This window comes from Nanorana parkeri, unplaced genomic scaffold, assembly GCF_000935625.1.
Source record: "Nanorana parkeri isolate BGI_ZX_2015 unplaced genomic scaffold, ASM93562v1 scaffold1376, whole genome shotgun sequence".
Lineage (NCBI taxonomy): Eukaryota > Metazoa > Chordata > Amphibia > Anura > Dicroglossidae > Nanorana > Nanorana parkeri.
In genome coordinates this window covers 259231-283421 of record NW_017307644.1, presented here as the reverse complement: position 1 = coordinate 283421, position 24191 = coordinate 259231, and the positions used below count along the sequence as shown (strand labels likewise).

Below are 24191 nucleotides of genomic sequence, written 5' to 3'. Positions count from 1 at the left end.
TTATATTATACAGAATTCTGATAAGACAGATACTCAGTTTTAAAGCTGACCTGTGGGATAAGCCAACATTGAGTGAATACAAAAGCCATGTGTATTCTTACTAGAATCTTGGTGAGCTGAGTTTATTTTTTCCAGATATGTGCAGTAAGTTAGAGAATATTTGCCTCTGTGCAGGGGCTTCCTGTAATAAAGACCCATCACTGCTGCTCTCACTCCTTGTGCAGGGTGACTGGTCCTGTCTCTGCCCCCTTTTGTAGTTTTCTGCAGGCAGCCTGTAGTGGGTGGAGCTGCTGGGTCCCTCCCACAGCTCTCCTCTCTGCACAGGCATGCTGGTTATTAAGATATATATGTACAGAGGGTGCCCCAAAAAATGTATACACATTTTAAGAAAGATCTATTAAAATTGTAATACTCAATATATACTGATACCAAAAGATGAATACTAGTCATGTTTGACTTCTGCAGTTACAAGAGGTTACCATCAGCGTCCAGACACTTCTTATTACGGCGAATTACTGCCTGAGCAACATTGACCAAAATGTCCACTTGCATCGCTGCGCATGCCATTTCAATTTCTTGCCCAAGCACCACCAGTGTAGCCGGTTTTCGACGGTACACCACATTCTTTAAGGTCCACCTTGGGATGAAAACTTTCCATTTAGCTGTTTTAAGAATGTGCCGTATGCTTGTTCTGCTAACTCCTGTCTCATGTGCACATTGGAAGACTTCTGTGGCGAGCGTGTCAATTGTTCCAACACCATATCAGCAGAAGCCTCCTGGATCTTCCCTTTTGCACGTCACACACAGTGCCATGCGTCTCAAACTTATCACGAATGTGTGTGATGTACAGGCGAGTTGGAGGTTCTGTTGCATACTCACGCCTCCATTGCCGTCGTACTTTCACAATGCTCTCGAATTTGTAATACCACTTCAAAATGGTCTAGCGCTCCTCGAACGGCAACCGTGCTTGCGCTATTTTTTTTTTGCTGTCCTGACTGTCGCATGGTGACGCTAGCATTCATTTGAATAATGCCATACTACACATTGCTACCGTAATTCAATTCAACTTTGAAAAGTAATACATAGATAACTTTAAGTTATAGATGGAGCCTGGTGGTCTGAGTAAGCCATGGGCTTCTTATATTTCTTGGTGATTCCAACAAAGAAAGCTCTTTGTCCTCATTCTCAACCCTGTTGGTGTCCACATGGAAGTTTTGTGTGTCCTATCACCACCTGTTACAATCTCTTTAATCTAAAATAGAAAAAAAACTTAGCGCAGGGATGGTGACAGCCCCTCATATTGGGCACAGAAGGTGTACAGACCCAGTAACTCAGAGCAGAGATAGTGGGAGCCCCCTCATAATGGGCACAGCAGATGCACAGACATAAGAACTTAGTGCAGGGATGGTAGGAACCCCTAGTAATGTGCACAGCAGGTGTACAGACCCAGGTACTTACCAAATAAATGGTGTAAGCCCCTCATAATGAGCCGGAGTGCAGACCCAGGAGCTTAGTGCAGGGATGGTGAGACCTTTATAATGGGCACATGATGTCTGCAGGGACAGAAACTTGGCACAGAGATGGTGAGAGCCTCTCATAATGGGCACAGTAGGTGTCCAGAGCCAGCAACTCATCACAGAAATCCCAACAGAGTACTTTAGCGATAGAAGAGGCCATCTTATGGTTTACCTCTCCAGCATCCACAAAACATTTAAATATCAGTTTTTAGTGGACTGATTTTTTTTTTTTAAACACAAAGGCATGCTAAGTGCAGCAACCCATACCATCCAATCAGTATTTAACCAATCTTACTGCAATCCGATTGGTTGTTATGAGCTATTGCTCTTTGTGCTGCCTCTTTCAATAAGCCTGATTGTGTCAGTTTCGTAGCCTTTAATCAGTCAGGTTGCAGCCCATTGAACATCTGTGCTATCAGTGCAGATGGTCAGTGGATAATCCCCCTAATACCTATAACACGTTATTAAGGTTTTTACTGTTTGCTGGGGGAGGGGAGAGCGTCAACTGGACAGCTGGGAAAAGAGACACAAAACACATTCTGATTTCACTGAACCCAAAATGCCAAGACTCCATATAAAATATTTCCCTAGGAAAAGTATGCCTCAGATTATTAGGGCCCATTCATACTACTGTGTGTGTTGATTATGTGGCAAACAACATTACCAGAATATATGTGATGCAGTGCCATTCATTGAGAATGGCAATCCAATGCAGCTCGGTGATGGACACGGAATGCAGCATGGCAATGTACAAATGTGAGGTGCGCTGCCATAAAAAGCTTTGCATGCACCTTCTTTGGTGTGTTGTACTGCCTTAGGACGCATGTTAACATGTACTAAGTTATTTGAATGGGCTACCCAACACATATTAAAAGTGTGAATAGGCCCCTAAGGTTTATGTAAACCCAAAATCTATTTTTTTTTTTTTTTACCTGTTGGCATCATATCTTCTTGTATACATGTTCTAAAGAAAATAGTTTCAACCTCTTGCAAACATTTCAACATGGAGAACCTGCAAGTAACAGCATTTCCTGTTTTAGGCTGTAAATGCTGGCCATACACCTACCTCTCATTCTGTGCATTGTTTTCAGGGGTCTCTACTGCCAATCCCTACATCACAGTATTTACAGTACAGCACAGCAAACACAGGTGGATTAATCGGGAAGACAGACTCATGCATCCGAGTCCAGAAGGCAGTGCGGGAAAGATAGACGTTGGGGCCAGTAGACAATGCTGGAGAACAGGTGATCCATCAACTGATGAATCTGACAGATTTATAAGTCTACGGGAAGGGTGAATAGAAGATGGCCAGACAGATCTGAGTCTAGAAGATAGGGCATAAAAGATGGCCAGACAGATGAGTTTGTAAATGGTGCAGAAAAGATGGACAGATTAATCTGATTTTACTAGATAGACTGGACAGACAGATTTCAGTCTAGTAGATGGAAAATAAAAGATACAGACTTATCTGAGTCTAGTAGATGGGACAGAAAGGATGGACAGGAGCAAATGAGTCTAGTAGATGGAGCAGAAAAGATGGACAGACAGATCTGAGTTTAGTACATAGCGCAAAAAAGACGAACAGATGGATCTGAGTCTAGTAGATGGGACATAAAGAATGGACAGGAGCAAATGAGTGTAGTAGATCGAGCATAAAAGATGGACAGACAGATCTGATTCTAGTAGATGGCGCAGAAAACAGGGACAGGTGGATCTGAGTCTAGTAGATGGGACATAAAAGATGAACAGGAGTCTAGTAGATGGTGCAGAAAACACGGGCAGACAGGTTTGAAACTAGTAGTTGACGCAGAAAAGATGGACAAATGGTTTCGAGCCTAGTAGATGGAGCAGAAAAGATGGACAGATGGATCCGAGTCTGACAGACAATGCAGGAAAGACAGGGAGAAGGATCTAGTCTAGTAACGGACAGTTATACGTTACATCGTTTACAGCGTTTGAGGATTAAACTTAGCGGTAAAGTCAGAAAACAACTATCATGGTTTGGTATTACATACATTACACTATTAACAGGCCCTGTGTCTGTGAATAAAGGTATTGCTCATTCACACACTTAATATGCTCTGGGCTAATCAGTCATCTAAGCTCAAACAGCAGATATTGATGTGAAGGGCAGAGGTCAAGCAATACACCCATCATTACCTTCTCGCCTGCCAGGAATACACAGATCCCCATTGTCTAGGCCTGCATCCCAACAATATGAAACCGGTATGCCTCTTTCAAGAATTTCAGACATCCATTTCAAAATAGTGTTTTCCTGGTAGTCATTTAGCATGAAGTGTTTAGCAGACCAGATTGTTTCTGGACCCAAAATGCATCATAATGTATCCCTATGCTATTTCTGGCCTCCGTTCACACCAGCGTCGTTCGTTCCAGACCAGACCAGAAAAATACTGCAAGTCTCAGAATGCACTGAAACTGTGGGCAGGTTAAACACCATTTTCCGGACCAGATCTGGTCCGGAAAATGGTGTGAACCTGCCCTTAAAATAAACTTGTGCAAAAACTATTCATGCTAAAAGTATTTACCCTTTACTCTTTTGATCAAATTTCTTCAAAATAAGCCTTCCTTCATCTCTGTAGCTAAAGGCATTGTGGAGAAGTTAATATTCAAATTTTAGAACAGAGACACTGAGAACTCAGCAGAGAGCAGATTATTGGCAGCCTGCTAGCCCTGTCATCAAAACACACAGCAGGTGTTTCCAAGCTGTTAAAAACGACTGAAACTGGACATTAGAGTCAGGGGCGTATCTAGAAATCACAGAGCCCCATAGGGGGGACACTTTGGGGAAATATCTAAAAACAAACCCCTAATATTTCACTTTTGAGATAGAAAAGAAAAAACAAGTCATCACTCTCCTTCTCCTCTGCATCCCTGCAATAGAACTCAGATAAACTCTTGTGTTTATTTACAAAGTAAGTCATGGTAAAAATAAGACTTATTTCTACTATTACACACAATGTGCTCTATACAGAGAACTTCCGGTGTTCATTCCCGAGTGTATTTAATGAATGCCTATGATCAGTGGCTTCTCAGCCACTGATCACAGCTGTTCAGTATTCAGCACGGGGAATACAACCAAATGGGCCATACTGAGCTGGCCAGCTGTAAGTGGTTCTGTTCTGATGTATGCCTTGCGTCCATGTCAGGGTAAGGGTTAAAGTCCATTGTACCCTAAAAAGAAAAAACCTTTTTGACTTCAGCGCATTTCACTGAAACTTTCTGAGCTCCACCAAAATTTTAGGGAAATGAAAAGGCTTGGTTTTGCCCATTCCAATTAATCATTAGGATGTAATGTGTTTTATAAGAATAATAAGATTTCTAGAGGGTATAGCTGTACTTTATAGACCGAGAGAAGTATCAGGAAAATTTTACAGGCTGACAAGACCTGGGTAAATATGTGAACTGGAACAAATGTTCACCACACAGATACATGTAAACATGGGCTTTTCAGCAACAGACGGTATATAAACATGTTACTGCTGTGAGAGCTCCTGCCTATGGGTATACGGCTTACGTGTATTAACTTGTTCACTGCCAAAATTAAGCCTCATGGCTAGGTTAGGGGTACAATTAACGGTCAAAGTAACTTTGTTTGAGGACCTGTTCACACGCTGGGGCGTCATTCAAATGAATGGCATAACAAGGCACCTAGCACACAGTGTCACACACTAGGTGCGCTGTGCGATAGTGTGTATTAATCGCATGATAACACGTGCTGTAGTGTGAACAGGCTCTAAAATCACTAAATACATTCTAGGTGCCCCAAGGCAAAAGGTGTTCAATGTCCAACAGGTAGTTTTATTGAAAATTCGGCCACAGTCTGAGTAGAAAAGTCTGTCTCATGCCAATATGCTGCGGAGCGCTCGGTGAGGAAGCAGAGATCTCTCTGCAGAGTGTGGTCTTCAACATCTCCAAATAGCTGCATAGAATATTCAGTGAATGCAATACTGCAAAAGGCCGACAGCAGATAGTAGATAGGATGTGTTCAGAGGCTGCAGACAGTAAGCAGGAGACGGTCAAAGACGGGCCAGGGCCCGAGGATAGTAGACAGGGAATTGTCAGGGCCCGAGAATAGTAGACAGGGGATGGTCAGAGACTGCAGCCAATTTGGATGGTTTGGTGAATTAGATGCTATATGCATGCTACATGCTATAGTCTAATGAGCTGGGTGCTGATATGGCTGCAGAATGTAGAGTGGCATTGTCCTCTGACTACCATGCAGCACGGGCAGGTTTTTCAAACTGGCTGAACAGAATACACAATATTCATGCAGGTGAAACAGTCCATAGGTATGTATTTCAAATACCTATTGAGCTATTTGAGAGCAGGTTAACTGCATTGATTGTTTACAATGCCATAAAACATGTTTTTCATCACACAGCAAAAGAGAGAGCAGCAGGATTCTGTATGAATGCAATCTCTTCAAGGTGTTTCCTTGTTTATAGCAGTTGAAAAGGGTGTATTCAATGGTTAGTTATGTCACGTCATCCTGTCTCATGTGCTGCCAACACATCTCTATGGGAAAAATGACAGCACAGCAGTTTTCTTCTCCTACCTATCATGATATAATGATAAACAGAATATATCACTGTGCTGCCAATCCAATTGCAACTACATGTATCACTAAAGCTGCCCATACACCTTACAACCTCCGCACGACTTTCGTTGTGCGATGGTTGTAAGTAATCTTGGACAGGCAGATCGTACTTGCGATCATCGCAAGCCCTCCCCGCTGAGGGAAGGGCTTCCGATGATTGCAGTGCTGAGCGGACAAGGTGTGCTTGCGCACACCGACCCGTGCGTCATTCGTCTCCCGAGCACGCCACTAACCCGCCGAAAATCGTACGATTTTCGGCAGGTTTTCAAGCATGCTCGGAAGCCGACAGTCGTGCGACCTTACAGTAGAATAGGTCGCACGCTGCCCATACACCTGCCGATTATCGTACGATCGCGGGATCACCCGTACGATAATCGGCAGGTGTATGGGCACACTAACACCAGTACCCCGAAAAGGAAGGCACTGCCAAAAGGAGTCTGCCTGTATATTAGATAACCAAGCTTCAGTTACTAATTACAAAGTAATTAACAACTGTAAAATAGAAAACATATCAAATGTTTAAACTGAGAAAATGTACCAATTAACAACAACAAAAAAAGGTAATTTTTGAAATTAATGGCAGCAACGCGTCTCAAACAAGGTGGGACAGGGCCATGTTTACCACGATGTAGCATCCTCTCTTCTTTTAACAACACTCTAAATGTCTGGGAACTGAGGAGACCAGTTGCTGGAGTTTTTGTTGTCCCATTCTTGCCTGATATAAGATTCTGACTGCTCAACAGTCCTGGGTCTTCTTTATCGTATTTTTTATTTCAAGATGCGCCAAATATTTTCAGTTGGTGAAAGGTCTGGACTGCATGCAGGCCAGTTAATCACCCGGACTCTTCTACTATGAAGTCATGTATCTAGTGCGGTTTAGTATTGTCCTGCTGCAGTGTACAAGGCCTTCCCTGAAAAAGATGTCTGGATGGGAGCATATGCTGCTCTAAAACCTGGATATATCTTTCAGCATTAAATGGTGCCTTTCCAGATGTGTAAGCTGCCCATTCCTTATGCAATAAAGCACCCCCATACTATCAGAAATGCAGTGAGCGCTGATAACAAGCCAGAAGGTCGCCAAAAACAATGTCAGACCATCTTAAAATGAGCTTTGGCCCAGAGAAGACTACAGCGTTTCTGAATCATGTTCACATACGGCTTCAACTTGCATGTTTGGATGGCACGGCGAGCAGTGTTCACAGACAGTGATTTTTGGAAGTATTCCTGAGCCCATGCAGTGATGCCCACCACAGAATCATGATTGTTTTTAATGCAGTGCCGCCTGAGGGCCCAAAGATCACAGATATCCAATATTGCGTTTCAGCCTTGTCCCCATACACCTTACGAATATTGTCCGATTTTCATATGCAATCGCGTTTCCGTCCGATATTCGTAAGGTTGATGGGCAGTGTACAACCACAAATACTGTACAATCAATCGACTTTTGACTAACCAGCAGGTTAGAAAACTTTGGTCGATCGTATGATTTTTGCAAGGTTGGTGGCGTTTCCGTACGTCAAAATTCATATGATCTACACTGCACATGCGCAGACGAAAATATGTGTAGTCGATTACCGCAATTCGTCCAGGTACTTTCTTCTAATTACCGCTGATCCAACCTTGCGATCATCGGGGCAGGATGGGGCCGCCGTATGAAAATCGTACGACGGTTCGATCATCGGACGAAAAGTGTTGTACGATGATCGCAAGGTGTATGGGCAACCACACATTTAGAAGTGAAATTTGTATATTAAAGCCAAAAAGAGTCCTTGAGAGCACTAGTATACTTAAGTCAAGTGATAGATATAGTATGCAACGTTATAACACAATATGAAATTAGGCATAGGTATATACAATACAATGAGCGGGAGACATTTCCTATCACTTCCTGTTGTGGCTATCAGACAAGAAGTAGTGGGTAAGCTCCCCAGTGGGACTCAAAAAAAAAAAAGCTGACAAAGTTTTTAGCCCTCCCTTACTTTATCAAAATGTTTCAGCTTCAATCTACTTCAAGTACCAGTTTATTTATCAATAGGCATAGTGTCATTGCGATACAATGGGGTTGATTTACTAACCTTATAAACACACCACGAACATGTATACACCTCTGTAGTGTGTTCCCTCCCAGCATGATCTATGGGTGGAATCTAAACACCTTTGTAGTGTGTACACACCCAGCAGGTGTGTTGTGCAAAGCCAAGCATGAATTGCAAGGTGATGTTGTGTAAATTAGCTCTATGTTGTGTTGCTTGCGTTGATGAATTGCGGAATGTAAATGCATGAGCTAACCATTTTTGTCTAAACTGTGAAGCAGCATTATATATACATCATGTGCATGATTTTTCCATATATGGCATTAGTGGAAATATGCTTTTAGAGACTTTTTGGTTGATAAATACGTTTTGCTGTGTGAAAATCACACGCACCTGGTGCGTGCGTGTGTTTAGGTTAGTAAATCACCCCCAATATGTCCAACGTCCACAAAATGTTTTGCAACTGGGGAAGAAAATGTATGTGTGTAATAGCCTTGTACTTCCTGTGGGGTTTGCCCAACATAGCCCAAGCACATGGGCATGTCAGCTGATATATGACTGAAATGCCCATGTGGTTCGGGCTATGCTGGCCAAACCACATAGGAAGTTAGGAAGTACAAGCCCATATTAGAACACATAGAATAATTATTTGCATGTATACATTTTCTTCCAAGACATTTTGCAGAAACATTACCAGACACAGATGTGGTAAAGTGCGCATTACTGCAAAGTGTGCTGACGCACAGCAGCATGTGTGTTAGGTTGCCATTCACTTAGAAAGGCACCCAAATGCACATTTAGTGTATACATGTACAGTACAATGAGCATGCTGTGTATTGTCATGTACATTTTGTGTGCGTGTTAAAGCCAACCTTGATGCACCAGGGAAAGAAAAACAAAACCTTGCAGTGCCCCCACCCACCCTACACTGCAAGGGTTAAATGCCTGTTAGGTCCAGGGGTTGAAGAGTAGGGTGTAATACTTATCTGATCCCTAACTCTAGCACACTTCTTCCTTCAGTCCCCCAAAAGCTTCTTCTCTATGGCCCTCCCAGCCGTGGATGCCCACCAACGTCATCATGTACACAGCAGAGAGAAGGAGACGTTCTGTAGACTTGTCCCAGGGTGACAACTCTGCTCCTCTATAGATACTGTATGGTGAGTGAGTGCTGTCACCCTATGACAGGAAGTATGTTACTGGCAGGGTCACCAGATGTAGTTAAGGGGAAAGAAATCTAATACAGCCACCACATCAAAGGACCCGTAATCTGCAATATATATTAAATTTCTGTTCTCGGAATGGGATATGCTTCAAGTTGTAGAAAAGGGTGGAGGACCCTTTAAATTTTGCCACAGGACACGTCAAGGCCTCGTTACACCCATATTTGTCTGCACGCATACAAGACCTGATGATCCATTTATGTGCTTTGACAGTCAACTATGACAACAAACTCTGTATGTATAGCTGTGTGGCTCACATAGTTTGCTGTAGTCATAAGGCTTATGGTCAGGCTGGATATTATAATAAGGGAGAGTCCAATAAATCAACTTACAATGAATGAACGCCATAAAGAATAATAACATACTACATACTCAACCTAAACTACAAAACCCCCTCATCCAACTGCTGTCCAATCACATTAAGCCCACACACATTCTATATATACATATCTTTATTTCTTTTCTTCTTTTTTTTTAGCATCTTTGTGGCGGAGTAATTTTTGCATGCACACATTAAAACCTGGATTTTTGGATAGCAAATCACTTTAAAACCTCAAACAAGTATACGTTTTCATGTTGCACAATATTTGCGCACAAGTTTATCAAATCAATATTTTTAGGAAAAGAAACACTTAAATGAATTTCAGTGCACATAAACCCAATGCAGTACCCTTTTTTGGGGTATAATATAAAAGATGGGGTTACAACGAGTAAACTGATACCAAACATGTCACGTGTTAAAATTGCGTGCACCTGTGCAATGACGAGAGAAACCGTGGTACTCAAAATTGGCCATAGGCGACAATTTAAAAGCCTTCACCGCTCATCAGTTTAGAGTAAACAGCAAATGATGGCCCTAGAATTATTACTCTCGCTCAGGCATTTGCAGAAATACCCAACATGTGTGGCACAAATGTCGTTTACATACACGTGTATGCCCTACGTGCGTGTTTTTATTTGCATGCAAATGACGGGGGTTGTTTTATTTGATTTTACTATTTTTTACTTTCTTTGTCACTTCTTTATTATTATTGTTTTTTTTTTTACTTAGCTTTATTGCCATCACACATGGGCTAAACAAGCCCCTATGTAATAGCATTTGGAGGTGACCTGTTCTCTTTTATGGAGACATTAGCACGGTTATTCACAAAAGGGTAAAGAGTTTGGAGAAGGCAGGAGAAGTGAACAATCTAGAACAACATAGCTGATTAGGAAAAATTATCCAATTCAGCTCACTTTCCAGTTCAGCTATGTTCTCCTAGATTGTTCACTTCTGCCTTCTCCAAACTCTTCACCCTTTTGTGAATAACCCTGTAAGTCTCTATTAGACTCCTGATGTCTCCCTGGCCTCCAATTCAGGGGATCATCATCAAGCACAGCATTGTGCCTGATCCCCATGTAAAACATATAAATCAGTAGATCAAAAATCAAGTACATATAATTATTAAGTTAAAAGATATATCATTTATTTGAACCCAATGTTTAAAATGTTAACACACCGTATGATTATTATTATTAATATTTATTATTATTTTTATTATTATTATTCAGGATTTATATAGCACCAACACATTTTCAGCATCACTTTACAAAATGTATAGAAAATGATATGTAATAACCAGAGTTGTACAAGGACACATTTTTCAAATGTTGGAAATACTTTGTGACTGTAACCTTTGATAATACAGAATTGTCCCACATTATGCGACCTTTTCTATATACCTCTTGGTATCTGAAAGCACAACTAATAGCCTGGGGACACTGGAAATTACTTAATATTTTCTTTGAAGCATTTATACAGGACTATGTTTTGTTTTGTTTTCTATGCAATGTCTTTGTTGGATAACGTTTGTTTGTATAAAAAGAAATTACAAAAATGTTATAAAATTTGTTTAAAAAATATATATATGCAATAAAACCAATGTCACATCTCCTCTGATTCATAATGGGCTACAGCATAACCAATGTCACATCTCCTCTGATTCATAATGGGTTACAGTATAACCAATGTCACATCTCCTCTGATTCATAATGGGTTACAGTATAACCAATGTCACATCTCCTCCGATTCTGATTCATAATGGGCTACAGCATAACCAATGTCACATCTCCTCTGATTCATAATGGGTTACAGTATAACCAATGTCACATCTCCTCTGATTCATAATGGGTTACAGTATAACCAATGTCACATCTCCTCCGATTCATAATGGGTTACAGTATAACCAATGTCACATCTCCTCTGATTCATAATTGTCTACAGCATAACCAATGTCACATCTCCTCTGATTCATAATGGGTTACAGTATATCAGAACCTGTGTTGTGTCAATTATAACCCCTGTCATATTTTTTTGGCCATTAGGAACTCTACACTTCCTGTCCGATAGCCACAAGGTAAATTCCTGGTCGTCAGCAGGGTCATCAGAACTAGTGTCCCCATTGGATTTTTAGTGATAACGGTCACCAGGACCAAATAGAGAGGGGTGAAGCTCCCTAACAGGGACATAGACAGCAATTAAAAAAAACCTGGCAGGGGTTCTAATCTCTCTCCACTCTATCCAAAAATAAATACATTTTTAAAAAAAAGTTTTAGCTTCAGCTGCACTTTAAATGTGCCCATACACCTTGCGATTATCGTACGATAATCGTGGGAAATCCCACGATCGTACGATAATCTCAAGGTGTATGGAAGGCGTGCGACAGTTTCTACTGTACGGTCGCACGTCTTTTGAAGGAGCATGCTAGAAAACCCGCCGAGAATCGTACGATTGTCGGCGGGTTAGTGGCGTGCTCGTTCGACAACTGCGGAACGGGCCGGTGTACGCACGCGCACACTGCCCGTTCAGCATTGCGGTCAACGGAAGCCCGCCCCTCAGTGGGGCGAGCTTTCGATGATCGCAAGTACTGCCTGTCCAAGATTGGCAGGTCGTACGAGCTTTTAATTAGCTTACAACCATCGCAAGATTTTAAATATTCCATCACCCCGGTCCTCTAGCTTTTTGCGCTAGTTTTACTGGTCCCAAAGGGGCACGTGATTTATAAAAACATCCGCTCAGCCATACACTTGGCGAATTCCTGCCACTAGATGGAGCCGAGGAGCATAGGAATTTCCTATGCTCCTCGGCTCCATCTAGTGGCGGAAAAGTTGTGTGAATGCCATTCGCCCAGCATATGGTTTGGTGGAAGTTTTTTTGTAACTTAGCTCACCACAATGCACGGTATTGCGTTACCATGCATTGTGGTGCACTGCAACAAACATCTGTCAGCAAGGTACGTTTAGCTGCCATTCAGAATGAATGTCACTGCATTGCACTAATGCAAATAACATTCTTTACAGTAATAGGGCATAAATCTATTTTTCAGTAGGTTGGCATCATCCTTCGACGTATACAATTTTCTTAATCATCAATTGTTTTTTGTGAATCCTTTGCAACCTTTCTTCCCTGGAGATCCTGCCAGTAACATCACTTCCTGTTTCAGGCTGACTACGCAAAGCGAGCTGTCTCCCATTTAGCAGCAGCGTTGTGAGCCTTCCGTGCCACGCTGCTTCAGTTGGCCATTGGGCTGCTTATGTGGTTTAATAAATCTGCAGTCCAAGGCCATCTGAAGAAGATTGCATGGCAGGCTGAAAACAGGTCTTCTAATTGCTGCCAGTTTAAATAGACACCACCAATTGAGGGGTAAAATTACAGTCTCTCCCCTTAACCACGGATCTGTAATTTGTCCTCCATTGCAGAGGGTGCAATAGCTAGTGCTTCCAGATATAGGGGAACATGTGACCTACTCTTATGTGACGGCGCTCGGGTGTGGCAGCCAATTACCAGACCCAAGCACTGTCACATGACAAGGGAGAGCCCTGCATTTGTATGTGATTGGATGTGGAAGCTAGTTGGCAGGTGAAGGGGGGGCTACATTTATTCGGCACTTACTAATCCCTGTGGGTGCCGGATAACTGGGAGTTTACTGTACAACCTTCATCAGGACTCATTAAGGGAGAACATGAGAACATGGCGGCTGCTCGGGTTTGTCCATAAGCCGCGGCCACAGGACCGTGATGATTTAAAATTGGATACTGAGTGCTGACAGATGCTGAAAAGCTCTATACATTCTCACCCAATGGACAAAGTGGTATTCAATGGACGACGAAAAACAAAATCAACTGCTCTTTTTACTGCCCTACAACCACCTACATAAAACCTAACATGGCGGCTGCTCGGGTTTGTCCATAGGCTGCGGCCACGGGAAATTTTATACAGTACATCACGCTTCCCAGGCTGTGCAGCTTCCCAAACGTGACCCTTGCAGTTAATGGGACTGCACTCTAGCTGCATGCCAACTGATTGGCACACAGTAGCACTAGCAATGTCACCAGGCTGGGTGTCACCCGGTGCACACGTCATTATCACCTAAAATTGGTGGAAAAAAAATTCCAGCACAAGGGGCGAAGGGGGTTCTTCACAGTAAGATCAGTTAGGGTCTGGAACTCACTGCCACAGGCGGTGATTTCAGCAAATAATGTGGAATTGTTCAAGAAACTTTTGGACGATTTCTTAAGGGACCGTAATATACAGGGGTACGGGTAATATACAGGGGTACAGGTAATATACAGGGGTACAGGTACTCCTAGAATGAGATCCTAATAGGTTGGACTTGATGGACTAATGTCTTTATTCAACCTCAAATACTATGTAACTATGTAACATATACACGCGTGTAATGATATCACGTTCAGTTCACTGCCCGCGGTCTTGGTGATGGAGGCTGGAAAAAGAAAGGAGGGGACGGGATAAGGTGTACTAGCGGGTCCCCTGCTCTCTCGTGTAGCTTTCGGGGTCTCGATCCATGAGTTGCTGTTGTTTCCAGTTGCTTCCACTTTGTTATAATATCACTAACAGTTGACCGTGGAATATTTAGTAGCAAGGAAATGTCACGGATGGACTTATTGCACAGGCGGTAACACGCTTGAATTCACTGAGCTCCTGAGAGCGACCCATTCTTTCACACATGTTTGTAGAAGCGTCTGCATGCCGAGGTGCTTGATTGTATACACCTGTGGCCATGGAGGTGATTGGAACACCTGAATCCAATGATTTGGAGGGGTGTCCCTATACTTTTGACAATATAGTGTATTTATATATGAATACAGCTCCTTCTTTAGGTCTCGTTCACACCTAGGCGTATTGCATATGCGCGTCTGTCGCACGTTTTTTACCGCGATTTGCGGTAAAAAAGTCGCGCGACAAACGCGCGTTTCCAAAGGCTACTTGGCTGTATCCCAATGGAAACGGGCAACAAAACGGCCCAAAGTAGTACATGTACCTTTTCAGGCGTGGGCCGCTTTGTAGCGCGTTAGGGACGGGCGGAAATACGCCAAGGTGGGAACGAGACCATTGAATACAATGGGATTTATATTTTTGAGCGTTTTGTAGAGCGTTCGTCGAGCGTAGAACGCGCTACAAAACGTTCAGGTGTGAACGAGGGCTTAATGATGCATCTTAAATGTAAAGGTGCCCATACACCTGCCAATTATCGTACGATAATCGTGGGTGATCCCGCAATGGTACGATAATCGTGGGTGATCCCGCAATGGTACGATAATCGTGGGTGATCCCGCAATCGTACGATAATCGTGGGTGATCCCGCAATCGTACGATAATCGTGGGTGATCCGGCGATCGTACGATAATCGTCAGGTGTATGGGCAGCGCGCGACCACTTCTACTGTAAGGTCGCACGACTTTCGTCTTCCGAGCACGCTGGAAAACCTGCCGAAAATCGTACGATTTTCGGCGGGTTGGTGGCGTGCTCGGAAGACGAATGCCGCACGGGCCAGTGTGCACAAGTGCACACTGCTCGCTCAGCACTGCAGTGATCGGAAGCCCTCCCCTCAGCGGGGAGAGCTTGCGATGATCGCAAGTACAATCTGCCTGTCCAAGATGGGCAGATCGTACAAAATTTGAATCACCTTACAACCATCGCACAATGAAAGTCGTGCGATGGTTATAAGGTGTTTGGGCAGCTTTAGTATTTAATTCAAGCACCTGAATGTGACTTGCTATCAGCCTCTTCCCATCCTTGTAAAGCAGAGCTCAGACAAGGAGCCAGTCAGATCATGTGCTAGCAAAAGGAGTGCTGATAGTAGGAGAGAGATGAGCACATCTGCTGCTTCTCCTCTCCTCCTCTGTCCAATCACAGCCTGTGGGCAGGGCAAGACCTGCAAGTGTTACTTAACTGCAGCAGAGAAAAATCAGGTCTCCTTTTGTCGAAGGAGGCGGGTGGGAAATTGCCAGGTAAACAGCGACTGCAGCCACCGTTCGGGTCATAGGAGCACCGGCTGCCAGCATAGAGATCAGTCCATCCGCATTGTTTAGCGCGCAGGCTGTGTATTGCCAGCTCTAGGGAGCCTCATGACTTCTGACACAGTTGAGTAGCTGAGGAGTTAAGCTGCTCTAACGCTTGTCAGAAGGTTGGGTAATACAGATAAAAGATAAGAAAAGACGCAAGACAAGCACACCGATGTAATGCAAGTTAACCACCTTGTTACACACAAAAACGATGAAACAAACGACGGCAGCAAAGATCAGCTCCGTACAGAATGCAGAATCTGTCCGTTCGATCTTCAGGATGTTTTGTACAAAACAATTGTCACAGTGTTCAGTTAGGTATTACCAGAGAAATTTTGTTTTAACCCCTTGATGACCGCGGTGTTAGACCCCCTTCCTGGCCAGGCCATTTTTCAGTGTTCAGCGCTGCGCTACTTTGACTGACATTTATTCCGTCATGGAGCGCTGTACTGAAATGAATTTTATACAATTTTTTGCAGACAGAGCTTTCTTTTGGTGGTATTTAATCACCAATGGGGTGTGGGTTGTTTGTTTTTTTTTTACTATATGATGAAAAAGTAACAAACATTTTGGAAAAAAAAAAAACTGTTTTCCCAACGTTATGTTATAAAACATTTTATCAGAATCCAGTCTTTTTGGTAAAATATAAAAGACGGGGTCATGTCGGGTAAATAGACACCAAACATGTCAAGCTTTAAAATTGCCTGCATCCGCGAAATCGCAGAAAACGACCGCAACCAATCGCAAAATACTAGCATACCTACAATTGGCCATAGGCAACGCTTTAAAAGCTTTTACCGCTTATCAGTTTAGTGTTACCAGTGGATGGAATGCCCTAGAATTATATGCAACATGTGCGGCGTAATGGTTTTTGCGCGTAGGCGCACCCGACGCATATTTACGCCTATATGTGCGTGCACACGGGGGAGGGGGACTTAAGTTTTGGGGTTTTTTATTCTTTTTTAATATGCAACAATTTTTTTTGTATTTTACTTAACTTTATTGCTATCACATTGCTTTATAGCCATTGCTAACAAGCCCCCAATGTGATAGCCAATATACAATGACAGGTCCTCTTTATGGAGACATCAGGGGTCTCTGAGACCCCTAACTACATCACCCAAAGAAGCGGATGAAGCAGAGATCTACTTCTCCAGCTTCTTCTTTGGCACTAGCAGCCAGAAAAATGACAGCTAAAGGCGGAAGTGATGTAATACACATCGCTTCTGCCTTAAAGGAGAACTATGGGGTTAGGGCTTTTCCCCATAGTTCTCCTTAGTGTAACGGGAGGACACAAACTAGCGTCTTCTCGTTACCCTAAGCTCAGTATACCGCGAGATACAGCTCGCAGTATACTGAGACGGTGCAGCGGATCCCGACATCGATGTCCAGATCCGCCCAGCTGCGTGAGTGACAGCTGGCTCTGCCTATCTAGAGGCAGAGCCAGCTGTACCCGCCCCCAGTCAGCGCTGGCGGATCGGAGCGGGGAGGGGGGAATCCAGCCCCTCCCCTGTCACGGCAGAGAGCCGTGACAGGATCGAGAGGTGAGCGAACGCCGGTATGTGTTCGCTCACCTCCCGATCTACTGAGCCTACCTGTGACAGTCTCATTGTCACAGGTCGGCTAGAACTATGAGGTGAGTGAGAAGCACTCACCTCATATTTCTCCTTTAAGGAAGGTGGAGAGATTAGCGGAGGGGGAATGCTGATCGCTCCTCCTCAGTATAGACAGCCGCTATGCCAGTCCCAGGCCTGCAGGGGGGACAGCGGATCCCAGGACGGGATAACCGGAAGCGGTGGTGGAGGGGGGGAGCGCAACAGCAGAAGGGGGGGACACTGTACGTTACAATACAAACAATCGGCCGGTTGTAGAGCCGGCCGAACGCTTGTATGTAACAGCCGGTACCGGCTGTTTACATGCCAGGCAGGATTCTGGACGCGCGAGCAGAAAAAAAAATGACGCACAGACACTTCCACCCATCGGGAAGCGTCCGCCATCCACCTGTGTATTTACAGTGGGCAGATGGCAAGCGGTTAAAGATGAACTCCAGCCACAGAAACTTTCTTTTTCATCTTCAAAAGCCATCATTGATATAAATCCACTTTGTGTGCACCAGATGCCTTTGTAATCCTAGATATTACCTTATAAAAGTAGCAGTGACATCATCACTGTGCTGTACATAGACTGTGAAAACAGTACAGCTGTGAGAGGGGCCCAGCAGGCTCCACCCATACAGGTTGCCTGTAGAAATCTACAGGAAGGGAGGAGACCAGACCAGTCACGCTGCACATGGGGAGAGAGCAGCAGTGACTGGTCTTTATTACAGGCAACGTTTTACATTGGATTGCTGCACAGCCCTGGAAGAAATATCTTAATCTTAGTGAGCTTTGTGTATTTCTTCCAGATCTGTGCAGTAATCCAGTGTGAAACGTTGCCTGCAAAAAAAGACCGGTCACTGCTGCTCTCCCTCTTTGTGCAGACTGACTTGTCTCCGCCCCCTCTGGTATTGCAGCCTGTAATGGGAGGACCTGCTGGGCCCCTCCCACAGCTCCGCACAGGCTATGTACAGCACAGTGATGATGTCACTGCTACTTTACAAGGTAAGATCTGAGCCTGCAGAGGCATTTGGTACATACAAAGTGCATGTATATCCTTTATATATTTTGTAGAATATATTTACATGAACATTTTTGTGCCTGGAGTTCAGTTTTGTTCTAAAACAGTTTAAAGCCCTGTCGGTTTATTTTTGCTGTCTGCGTTCCCTTCCATTCACTTCCTGTTACACAGGAACAGCAGGAAGTGAGAGAACAAATGTGGTAAGTGGATATCCCCTCTTAGTTACCTGAAATTTTTGGAATTCCCATCATTGCTATTCTGCAGACAGCAATACAACCTTAGAGAGCTTTTAACCATTTCTCGATTCAAAACTGGAAAACAACATTTTTGGTTTAGATTTTATGGGTCCATTCAGACCTTGTGGACCCGGAGCATTGCCCTGGAAAGGCATGAATGGGTCTTAACAGACAGAACAGCAATTATCTGACTTCCATCAAGTCTGAAGTCAAACATTATATCTGCTAAACCTGATTGAGCGCCATTACCATCAGATGATGCTCAGGGTACACAGTCAGCCCATATCAATGTTTGTGGGACATTGCCAACAGATGATGGGGCTATGGGTATGCAATTGTACTACATGAATGATTGCAGGACATCAACATAAACAGTCAACCTATATCAATTTTTGTGGGCCACCGCCATAAAATGATGGGACTGAGGGTAAACAGTCAACCCATAACAATATTTGTAGGTCATTGACATCAGATGATGGAGCTCAAGGTATAGTCAGTCCATATCAATGTTTGTAGGTCATTGCCATCCGATGACGGAGCTCAAGGTATACAGTCAGTCCATATCAATATTTGTGGGCCATCACTATCGCAGAATGGGGCTCAGGATATACAGTCAACCCATATCAATGATTGTGGGCCATTACCATAAGATGATTGGGCTCCGGGTACACATTTGCCCCATATGAATGTTTGTGGACCATCACATGATGGGGCTCAGGGTATACATTCGGCCCATATCAAGGATTGAGGGACATTGCCATCAGATGATGAGACTAAGGGTATGCACTCATCCCATATCAAGGCTTGTTGGTCATCACTATCACATGATGCGGCTCAGGGTATACTGTACAACGGCCCACATGAATGATTGCAGGACATCAACATCAAATGATTGAGCCTAGTTTGTGAACCATCACTATCAGATAATAGGGCTCAGGATATGCAGTCAGCCTATATCAATGTTTGTGGGCCAACACCATCAAATGATGGGGCTCAGGGTATACAGTCAACCCATATCAATATGTATGGTCTATCTCCATCAGATAATGGGGCTCAGGGTATACATTCATCCCATATCAAGGTTTGTGGGTGATTGCCATCAGATGTTGGGGCTCAGGGTATACAATAAGCCCTTATCAATGATGGTGGGACATCAACATGAGATGATGGAGCTTAGGGTATACAGTCAGCTCATATCAATGTTTGTGGGCCATCTCCATCAGATAATGGGGCTCATGATATACAGTCAGCCCATATCAAGGTTTGTGGATCATTGCTGAGAACTGAGAAGGAGTGCGGAGGCCGGACACCGAGAAACAGACTTCTAGAGTGAACAGAGACATCTGAGATGGTTGATGAGGAAATTAATTGGCATAACGAGGCTTGTGCAGGTAAGGACGGGTACAGAAAGCCTTGTGGGCACGGTACAGTACAAATGTTTAACAGTTGAGCAGTAAGAGTCTGACCGCACAAAGGAGCAACAAAACAAAGCCCTTCAAGTAAACCCGTTATGAGAACAATTAAAGGGGTCAACAAATCAATGGCCTCCTTCTAGGAACGCCAGCTTTCAGCCTATCTCTGGCCTTATACTTTGAGTCACATACCCAGAACAAGCATGCAGCAAGTAATGGAGGAAAGCCATAACTCCTGGTAACAGCCAGGTGACTATAAGGGCTCATTCACACTTAAGTGCTCTGCTATGGTAGGTTAATGCACTCATTATGGACATGTTAACATGCACTATGTTAAGGCAGCCCATACATTATAAATGGACTTAAAACAGGCCACTATGAATAAATGAACAGTTAATGGACTGCTACTTAAAGCTGCAGATAAGTGAATTCTAATTGTCTACCATGGGTTACCGCCCACTCTCACCCTTCTCACTGCCTTATTTGGCAAACAGCAGTAACCCATAGCAACAGAATGTTACTACACTAAAGTCAGACCAAAGGATACATTTACACAAGGGTAAGGCTCTCTGATTTAGCCATGTGACTGCAATTTTTAAATCTCATTGGATGCAGCTAAAAATAACTAGGGATGCACCGATACCGATCTTTCGGTATCGAGTACAATTACTGATATTTTTTTTCTGGTACTCACCGATACCGAATACCGATACTGGAAGTCCCATTAAGGAAGCCAGGTGGCGTGTAATGACTTACCGCCAGGCTTCTCAGCTAATCAGAAATATCTAGCCATCCAGCTTCCCGATTAGCATGGAAGACGGCTTCATGCTCCCTCGTCACCAAGTATCGAGGAAGCATAGAGCCAGCTTTCTGGCCATTCAGGAAGCTGGGCGCTGTGTAATGACTAGTTGCCCGTCTTCCTGATTGGCCAGCTTCAACCAGGAAGCAGGACGAGTCATTACACAGAGCCCAGTTTCCTGATTGGCTGGGAAGCCGACTCCATGCTCCCTCGTAACCAGGTGATGAGGGAGCATGAAGCCAGCTTTCTGCCCAATCAGAAAGCTGAGGGGTGGGTAATGACTTGCTGTCCGGCTTCCTGATTGGCCGGCTTTCCGACCATTTAGGAAGCTGGGCAACGGGTCATTACACAGCGCCCGGCTTCCTGATTGGCCAGAAAGCAAGCTCCACCAAGTGACGAGGAAGCATGAAGCTGGCTTTCTGGACAATCAGGAAGCCGGGCGCTTTGAAATGACTCATTGCCAAGCTTCCTGATTGGTCGAAGCTGGACAATCAGGAACCCGAGCAACTAGTGATTACACAGTGCTCGGCTTCCTGATTGGCCCAGGAAGCCGGCTCCATGCTCCCTCGTCACCAGGTGATGAGGGAGCATGAAGCCAGCCTTCTGGCCAACCCGAAAGCCAGGGGCAGGTAATGACTCACCGTCTGACTTCCTGATTGGTTGGGCAGTCGACTCCATGCTCCCTCGTCACTCGGTGACGAGGGAGCATGGAGTCGGCTGGCCAGCCAATCAGGAAGCCGGGCAGCGTGTAGTGACTTGATGCCAGCCTAGGGTGACAACACAGCTCCTCCATAGGTGCCGTGCAGTGATGGTTGTCACCCTAGGAAAGGAAAACGTCACTGGCAGGATCACTGGATGAAAATAAGTCCTATTCACACTTGAGGGTGACATTTTGAAGCACAATCCTCAGGTGTGAACGGGCACCATTGAAAATGATGTAATTTGTCAGGTTTGAGTGCTGTTGCGCCTCGGGAAAGGCGCAACAGAACGCTCAGATGTGAAAGGAAAAGAGCTTGAAAGAAGAAAACGAAGGCAGACACATCTAGGGATTTATTAGGTGCAATGTAGCATTTTGGGGGGTTAGATACACTTTATCAATTGATTGGTACCCATACATCAGACCCCATCAATTGGAGTTCAGTCCTGTTGCTCATTCAATGGGGTCAGGGTGGAGTCCCCGGGCTCTGGAAAGGCTGATTGTTGTCACCAATCCTCCGACCTGTCAGACTGGTTCCTCCAGGACAAGTGTCACTTACCGCTCGCAGCTGCTCCAGTCGGTCCTTCATGGCTCAATCCTCCAGTGATCGGGCTGTGTCGGTCTGTCTCTGGATCCGTCTGTCTGTCCTCGGTCGGTCTGTGTCCTCGGTCGGGCTCAGCTCTGGGTCCATACAAGCATCATTGTCCCCGTGCTGCTGTCACAGCGGACATGGTGGGAAGACGACCTTCAGGTCAGCGCCGACTGGTCCGCCTATGTGTTCCGGGGGGGGGGGGGGAAGATCTGCTGCTGCCGCCTGATCCGGGGACTCTTTATCCAAATCCCTGGAACTCACTGTGACTCTGATCCGGTTATACCCTCCTGTGTACACACTACCAGCCTGCTCCGCCCTGAGCTAATCCTCCCAGGACGGGGCGAGGAGGGGAGGGGAGAAGAGAAGAGAAGGGGAGGACAGATGACATCACCGCTTACCTGAGCAGGTGTGACAACAAAAACTGACACGTAATACCCAATATATACACACACAACTACAAAGAGAGTGCTAGGAAGAGAGAGGGGGGGGGAGAGCGACGGGAAGAGAGAGGAAGAGAAAGATAGGAAGAGAGAAGGGAAGATAGAGAGAGGGGAAGTGAGAGAGAGGGGAAGAGAGCGACGGGAAGAGAGATGGAAAGAAGAGAGTGACATGAAGTGAGAGTGAGGGGATGAGAGCGATAGGAAGAGAGAGGGGAAGAGAGCGATAGGAAGAGAGCGATAGGAAGAGAGGGGATGAGAGCGATAGGAAGAGAGAGGGGAAGAGAGAGATAGCAAGAGAGTGATGGGAAGAGAGAGGGGAAAAGAGTGACGGTAAGAGAGAGAGGAAGAGAGCAATATGAAGAGAGAGGGGAAGAGAGAGATAGGAAGAGAGCGACGGGAAGAAGAGACAGGAAGAGATAGAAAGGAAGAGAGAGAGGGGAAAATAGAGATAGGAAGAGAGAGAGGGGAAGAAAGAGAAGAAGAGAGAGAGGGGAATAAAGAGAAGAAGAGAGAGAGGGGAAGAAAGAGAAGAAGAGAGGGGAAGAAAGAGAAGAAGAGAGAGAGGGGAAGAAGGAGAAGAAAAGAGAGAGGGGAAGAAAGAGAAGAAAAGAAAAGAGAGAGGGGAAGAAAGAGAAGAAGAGAGAGAGGGGAAGAAAGAGAAGAAGAGAGAGAGGGGAAGAAAGAGAAGAAGAGAGAGAGGTGAAGAGAGAGAGGGGAAGAGAGAGAGGTGAAGAGAGAGAGGGGAAGAGAGAGAGGTGAAGAGAGAGAGAGAAAGAGAGAGGGGAAGAGAGAGAGAGAAAGGAAGAGAGAGAGGAAGGGAAAGAGAGAGATAGGAAGAGAGAGATGGGAAGAGAAGGGAAGAGAGAGAGATAGGTAGAGAAGGAGGAAGAGAGAGATGGGAACAGAGAGGGGAAGAGAGAGATGGGGATAGAGAGGGGAAGAGAGCGACAGTAGGAGAGAGAGGAAGAGAGCGATAAGAAGGGAGCGATAGGAAGAGAGAGGGGATGAGAGCGATAGAAAGAGAGAGGGGAAGAGAGTGATAGGAAGATAGAGAGAGAGGTGAAGAGAGAGAGAGAAAGAGAGAGGGGAAGAGAGAGAGAGAAAGGAAGAGAGAGAGGAAGGGAAAGAGAGAGATAGGAAGAGAGAGATGGGAAGAGAAGGGAAGAGAGAGAGATAGGTAGAGAAGGAGGAAGAGAGAGATGGGAACAGAGAGGGGAAGAGAGAGATGGGGATAGAGAGGGGAAGAGAGCGACAGTAGGAGAGAGAGGAAGAGAGCGATAAGAAGGGAGCGATAGGAAGAGAGAGGGGATGAGAGCGATAGAAAGAGAGAGGGGAAGAGAGTGATAGGAAGAGAGAGGGGAAGAGAGTGATAGGAAGAGAGAGGGGAAGAGAGAGAGGAAGAGAGAGATAGGAAAAGAGAGAGGGGAAGAGAGAGATGGGAAGAGAGAACGGAAGAGAGTGATAGGAAGAGAAAGGGGAAGAGAAAGAGAGATGGGAAGAGAGCGATAGGAAGAGAGGGGGAGAGATAGGAAGAGAGAGGAACATGAGAGATCCTGGACTTATAAATCCAAAACATGTACTCGCTCCATCCCCCTTTATATTATCCTTACACCTGACTTACCTATCCCCCCATATCATCCTTTACCACTAATAATGTTCTACTAAC

The 24191-nt window shown here is 44.7% G+C and overlaps 1 protein-coding gene across 1 annotated transcript in view; it reads right to left on the bottom strand.

Moving 5' to 3' along the window:
- The window catches only part of STX3 (syntaxin 3), a 50957-nt gene extending 28722 nt beyond the window's left edge, over window positions 1-22235 (bottom strand). Inside the window, exon 1 of the mRNA XM_018569664.1 lies at window positions 22053-22235. Coding sequence (XP_018425166.1) covers window positions 22053-22082 — 30 coding nt within the window. The 5' untranslated portion in view covers window positions 22083-22235. The remainder of the gene's footprint in view (window positions 1-22052) is intronic.
- Between the last annotated feature and the right edge of the window lie 1956 nt (window positions 22236-24191).